At 28.8% G+C, this 7727-nt stretch overlaps 1 protein-coding gene across 1 annotated transcript; it reads right to left on the bottom strand.

Annotated features, from left to right (window-relative positions):
* Positions 1-947: 947 nt before the first annotated feature.
* LOC122197764 (uncharacterized) lies at positions 948-1747 on the bottom strand. The gene is made up of 2 exons (XM_042901900.2): positions 1406-1747; positions 948-1328 (listed from the first exon to the last, which is right to left on the bottom strand). Exons 1-2 carry the CDS (start codon positions 1492-1494, stop codon positions 983-985), a joined length of 435 nt encoding a protein of 144 aa, XP_042757834.1. The 5' UTR covers positions 1495-1747; the 3' UTR covers positions 948-982.
* Positions 1748-7727: the final 5980 nt, after the last annotated feature.

A 7727-nucleotide genomic window follows, 5' to 3' on the forward strand; every position in this document is an offset into this window, starting at 1 on the left:
GGATTTTGAAATTTGTTAAAAGGGTTTGGATCAAGGTCGATTCGCTCCAAACCCGCGCCGTTGCCAGGTCTAACTATGAGTGACCGATTGTAGTGATGATAATACTAACTTCTTTTAAAAACATTCGAAACATTCATAATCTAATGTTCATAAAATTACTATGAGTGACCGGTTGTAATGATTATAATACTAACTTCTTTTAAAAACATTCATAATCTAATGTCCATGAAATTACTATGAGTGACCGGTTGTAGTCTATTAAAAAGTTCCATAAAATTTGACGCAAGAAAATCAAACATATCAAACCCGAATAGTTTAAATAAGTATTGATTTCGGACGCATGGTTTATTATATAGTCGCTTTGCATCTTGTAGTTTTTTCCCAAAAACATTTGTAAATTAAATGGTGTAATAAATATTTCAAAATTTGAGTTTGTGATTTATGTTACTATTTTTTTATAACAGCAAATATACACTGCCCAACTTTACTTCTTTAATGCTATCACTAATAAATAATAAAAAAAGAACACAAAGCAAAATGACAAAATGACAAAAGGTTAGAAAATAAAAAGAGAACAAAATCTATTAGAACAGCTGACCAAAAAGATTTCCAAAGCAAATGTCACGTTATAGTACTTGCCAGTTTATTTTATATGAAATGGTACAAAACCACAAAAACGTATATTTCAACATAAATAACTAAAAGGAGATAAAAGACAAAACCATTAATCAATCTAAGTTTTCTCAAAATTTAGAAAGAAATTAAAGATTTCTTTTTAAAATTTAACAGTTTTTATAAAACCGTACCGGTCATTGGATCTGTTGTTTTACGATCGTTGAGTGATATTAATATAATGTAATAACTAAATTTAAAACTATAAAAAATTCAAAAAGAAACTTCAAAATTAAAATACCAAAGAATCCCATAATTAGTTTTAGACTTGAGTATTTTACTAATTTACTTTCTATTTTTATGTTGGTTTTCAAATATCCACAAACATTAGCCAGATTTGAAGATGGTACATAAATCCCATAAACAAATAAACAGATTTGAAGTTAGAATTGAAATCCACAGTGAATAAAGTAGAAGCATCAAACACAATAAGATGGTTTTCAAACAATAATCTAGAAGCATCAAAACACAATCTATGGAAAAACCTCATGGCTTGAAGCATTGAACAATAAACCAGAAGCATCAAACAGATTTCAAACAGGCTGTCAATGAGCTCACGATTGTCGAGTAGCTCGGTCGATGGCGGAGGAGAGATGGACGGCAAGATCTTGGAGAAGGCATTGATGAGCTCGAACAAACAAACTACAAGCATCAACCTACAATGATCAAATAGATTTCAAACAACATGGATTGAGTCTAATTCAAAACACATTTGAAGATTTTAAGTGATTACTTTGGTCGTTGGTGGTAGAGGAGCTCGTTGGTGGTGGATGGGAGATAGACCACAAAGAATGGAGGACAAGAGCTGAAGGCGTAAGGCATTCCATGAAGATGTATTGGTTTGTTTGTTTCTCAAATTATGCCAGGTTAAGTTATAAGAAACTTACAAAATATACAATATAAATTCTAAAACTTTTAAGTGGTTGAACCGAAAGCATTCAAACCAGTTTCCAGTGGTTCGTATACAAGCAATTTTAAGGTTGAAAACTCGTCAGTCCAGTTCGGTTTTCAAAACTATCGAAAATAGTAACCAGTTATGTAGGTATCATCGACAAAATCATCATTTAACGTAAGAAATCATCGAAACAAATGTGAAAATTATGAATATATTTTAAACAAAAATTGAAGGCTTTCCTTTGAAGTTTATAATTTTGCAGGTGAGACTTGACCAAGAAAATCTCTTTTTGCAGGTGTCACCTACGAATTCATTAACCATACTTACGAAATTAGATTTCACGTATCACACATTTGTAATTGGAGGCATTCCAACAAAACTCTAAGCCTTTTTATTTTCTTACTACGAATTATGACATTCATATTGTGAAAGTTATCATATGTACTGTGAAAAAAGAAAAAACACACACACACACACTCATATATATATATATATATATATATATATATATATATATTATTTTGTTTTTACTAATTATTGTGTGTCAAAATGTATAGATCTGGACCAATGGATGAAATTAATCAATCGACATGATTTGAGAGTTTATGATATTAGAATGTGACAACATTACCATATAATCACACAAATTTTAGTAAAAGAATATTTTTGACAATTAACTACAATTATAAAAGAATTTTTTTGGATTTTTAAGGATACTTAATTCTTCTAATTTAAAAAATCTGAATTTTTTTAATTAATTCTATTTTAATTCTAACATAATTTGTAAACATAACTGAATTTATTCTGTCAGAATATTTTTTTTGTTAGAATTATGTTCTTTCAGAATTTTATTCTATTAGAATATTATTAAAGAATAACAAAATTTTTGAATCCGAAGTTGAAAAATAACAACATTCTAATATATTATTATACATCCGAACTTAAATACAAATTGTACATATTCTTATAGACTAAATGTGTTATACATTTTAATATAATTATACATATTCTAAAAAGAATATCAACACAAATGAATAAAATCCTTAAAAAATAACAACAATATTAAAATGTGAGCATGATCAAACTTTATTCATTCTTCAAGTTATTCCTATTAGGCCTTCAACACATTCTTCCAGACATTCCTATCATAAATACAACAAAAACTAACAATGGTTAAAAACATGTTACTTGCAATTAACTATCACTTTATAAATTCTGGTAGAATACATAGAATATGAGAGAAACATAGAATATATTCTGACAGAATACATAGATTTTATTCTGGTAGAATATATTATGACAGTATACATGAAATACATTCAAAAGTATCGTATTTATTGCTGATATAATTCTAGATTCCAAATACACAATAACGAGGGACGATAGAAATTGGAATTCAAATTCACAAACTGAACCAAAGTAATACACAAATAAATTCTGACAGAATATATCACATAATACACTTAAATCATATTATTTTCTTCTTTATGACAAAAAAATACATCACAAAATGTTTTTACTTTTCCTATCTTGACAAATAAGGGGAGTAATAGGCATCAAATTGATGAGTGTTGCTAACCTCATTCTAAAAGAATATTATGTTTTCTTATTCTATAAAAATTTGCAGGTTTAAAATAATATTCATTATAAATTGTATTGGTAGAATACCAATCTTTCCATGAGTTCCCTTTAAGAAAAAGACCTAATCATGTCCTGAATGAAGAAGAATGAACAAACATGATAGGACACAAGAAAAAAATAATTATTTATAATCAAATACATCATCAACATGACTTATTATGAAGATCCCAATTCATTGCTATACACAACTTGCTATTGAATTAGATAAATAAAAAAGGTAAACAATAAACTAGTGATTAAAAATGAAAAACAATCAACAATATAAAAACAATAAATAAACCATTAGTTGAGGTAATAACTATTTGATAATCATGTAAAAGGAAAAAATATTTTACCGTATGTATGAATTTTAATCAAAAACATCTTACGAAAACTTAATTCATGTGTACAAAGACACTAAAAACAACAATCATCCTTAATTCAATAAAGGAGAGTCGCTCGATAAAATATTTATCGTTATAAAATAAACAGGAACAGGAATACATACCTTCAATACTTTGGTGTTCAATTCATCAATACTTCGGTGTTCGGACTGATCCCTTGTGTTTGACGTCGCAAACTTTGACGGAAGCGTCGATTGACAGAAGATTCCGTAAATGGCAAACCAACCAAATCAAGGATGAAATCGGCATGGAGCTGGAGATCGGGAGTCTGACGACACCATTGATGCCTTTTTGGGTCCAAGATGGAGGCGGATATGCAGTCGACGAAGGGAACAAACAAAGAAGATGGAGGAAGAAAAATAGGTTATGATGCGACTGAATAGAAGGATGCGTATTAGTAGGTTTTTGACTAGATTAAAAAAATAATAGCCACTTTCATTTCCTTCCAATTTCTACCGATTTGACTTCGATATTTGGATAATAAATATATTAATTATCTACCACAATTAAATATGAAAAGAATACTATAATACCCTTAAATGATTTATATAATTATTTATTTTATCCTAAATTTTTATTGGTGCACTCATGCACACAATAGTTGTAAAAAACATTTAAACCTATCTCTCTCTCTCTCTCTCTCTCTCTCTATATATATATATATATATATATATATATATATATATATATATATATATATATATATATATATATATATATATATATATGAGTTAGGTTCAAATGTTTCTACTATCTATTGTGTGCATGTATGATTGATTATGGACCAATCATTTTAGTTATTTTAAGGAAGTAATTAATGCATATTACATGTTAAAGATATTACATTTTAATATGCATTAATTACTTTCTTAAAATAACTAAAATGATTGGTCCAGAATCAATCATACATGCACACAATAGATAGTTAAAACAAAATAACCTAACCCATATATATATATATATATATATATATATATATATATATATATATATATATATATATATATAATTTTCCTTTTAAAACATTAAAAATACAACGTTTTTCTCTAGTAACATTTATCTCTCGAAAAAAAACATTAGTTCAACTTGATGGATTTTCTAGCAATCTATACACTAGTGAGGCAGCGTAAACATCAAAATAACCTTATGTGTACATAAACCCTAATAGATTTATGTTTATATTATTATAGCAATCTACTTAGAAATACAATAAATATATTAACCTCGTGGTCTTGTTATTAATTCTTTGATTGGGATCTTGTAACAACCACTTTTGTTTGGATGAGAGAACTCAATAATAGGAATCCCTCTTTTGCTTCACACCCAAGACACAAAGAGACCAAGTAGAATACCCTAGGAAATAGGGTATTTCGAAAATTATGTAACCCTTGGAGAGGGTTGTAATTTTGGCAAATAGAATTGGGGGTGGGGGGGGGGGGGGGGGAGGGGTGTTTGGAGTGGACGGTTTTCAGATAGCCAAAAGGAACCACTTGGTTTGATCCATAACATCCTACTTTTAGGTTGTTGGTTAGTACTTAAATAATTTAAAAAAATAAGGATAATTTGTATCCCTTGTTTATATCGTCCCTATCATTTCCTAAGGGATTCTGGAACATTTCAATTAATTAATATTTAACATAATTAATTAATTAAAATAAATTTAATTAATTAAATTATATTTAATTAATTCCAAAATAATTTCTAATTAACATATTAATTCATAATAAATTAATAAACTTATTTATCCTAATTCCTTATTTTTCAAATGGCTCATGAGAGCAACCCCAAAGGACCCTGCTAGTATTTGAAATATTATCAATAGTTAATGATCATGGACATTCTTTCCAACAACCTCCAATCTGGACAAGTCATCAATTATATGAGGTCTAATACTTCTCCAATAATCCACAGAGAGTTAGCCATCCAACACAACTGTTGAACTCTAATCTAATCAAGGTTCAACCCTTAGATAAGAGATCAGCTATTCTTTTGTTCTAGGATATCTGTATGAACCTAATACATGGATTAGGGTCAATCTCAATGTTCAAGATTATGTTTCTAGATGAAGATTTATGAAGAACACATCATACGAATAAATTTAACACATTGATTTCAGTTATAGATCGACTAGGCATTTTGATATTAGCACCAAATCATTTACGAATTTATTGATATCACTTCTCATGTTAAGACAGAAGGAACAAATAAAATTTGACTCCATAGTTTTTGTCTACTCACCATCTCATACATGGACTTACTCTTTATTACTACCGATTACGGATAAGGTTGGATGGATCCGTAATTGGATATTTTTAGGACTAGAACGTAAATTACGAGAAATTACATGCAAAGTAATGAATACTTTTTGGACTAGAACGTAAATCTTTTTTAAATGTTTTGCATATTTTTGGGAATTTTGGATCATTTCATGATTATTTCAAACATGAATTTATAACTATAAGTCTTCGACTCTCAAAATATAAACTAATATCTTTCCCAATCTTAGGGAGGTTAGGTAGAACAGTAAAAATTATTTCATGAATTATATCGACAATTTCTTATTTATTTCAAATTTATTGGTATTAAGCACACTTAAATTTTAAAATTTTGATTGTATTTATCAAAAGTGTCATTTAATATTTTCTTGCAGTTTAGGAAAACTGTGTAACAGTTACATAATTATTCCAAGATTTTTTCATGATTATTTACTATTTTTCCATGATTTTATGATTATTCAAGGGATTTAACGGTGAAAAATAGCTAGACATATCAAAAATTCATAAAAAATTACAAGTAGTTTCTGAATTACAGTAAGAATTGAAATCTAAAGTTTGGAAGTTTTTAGAACTGGATTGATTGAGTTTTTGTATTTTTAGCTTGTAAAACCCTTCCAAAAGTGCTAAAATACATTTCAAACAATAACACAAAATGAGATTTGTCACTTTCAATGTTAGCAATTCAATTGGTATATATACCTTTGAATGTTACAGAAAAGTATATGCAACTTATACAAAATTAATTTTGACATAATATTGACATAATTGTATTGTGGAAAGTATGTTTACTAGCGTTAGATTTTCGACTAAGGACTTACTACTGTGTAACATTATTGTAGGACATCGGTAGTGGTACGAGTGGAACTTAGTTCAAGGCATCGTTAGCATCATAACGAAATAAGTTGTGAGTATTCATAACCCCTTTTTACTGTTTTCATGTTTTGGGTGGAAAACCATGTCGTAAAATCAAATGTGCTCATTGTACTTATGTTAATTTGTATGAAATGTGATTTCTATGTATGTGTTTTCAATTGATGATTCATGAGGCATGTATCACGTTTAAGTCCCTAGAATCATTTCACACAACTCGTTAACTCTTTTGAGCCCATGGTTATTATGGATAGACGCTATTAGGAGGTAGACAACTCCACACCCGCACAGTTTGCAGAGTGCATTTTACCATATCTTCTCCAATGTTAGCGATAGACATAGTATTCAAGAGGGCAACCCTCGGTCATTAGGCTTGAGATGTGAAATCATGGGTTGATGACTTTGCACACACAAACTTTGTTTCATACATAGGTATCGATCTTTTTTTCTCATGATGATAATAGACTTTGTTTTTCTCGTTGGAAATGATAATTAGTTCTCAGGATAATATAGGACTTTGTTTCTCATGTTAGCATCAAAGTTTAATTCTCATGATAACAACGAACTTGTTTCTCATTATAACAACAAACTTGTTTACTCATTATAGCAACAAAATTTTATTATTGGGAACATTATTACTCATTTTGTCAACAAATTTCCATTTTTAGAAACTTTTATTCATATTATGATTTTGATGATTAAAAATTATGTTATGTTAAAAACATGTGAACTCACGAACTATTTCGGTAGTTGATCGCTCATTTTACATGCTTTTTCAGGATTCATCTAGTAAGAGGCACCTAGAGACACATCACTTGTAGGAGCATTCAGATGGGTTGTCTTTCAAATACATTGTCTGTAACGCCCATAGATCCAGGCTAGTCAATTTAGAGATAATAAGAGTAAAAATAAAATGAATTTTCGACAAAAGATTATTTAGAATAAATAATCTTAACCAAGTTTTAGAATATGTCTCAATGGTTCCGTACA

The sequence above is a fragment of the Lactuca sativa genome, chromosome 4 (assembly GCF_002870075.4).
Source record: "Lactuca sativa cultivar Salinas chromosome 4, Lsat_Salinas_v11, whole genome shotgun sequence".
In the NCBI taxonomy this organism is placed as follows: Eukaryota; Viridiplantae; Streptophyta; class Magnoliopsida; order Asterales; family Asteraceae; genus Lactuca; species Lactuca sativa.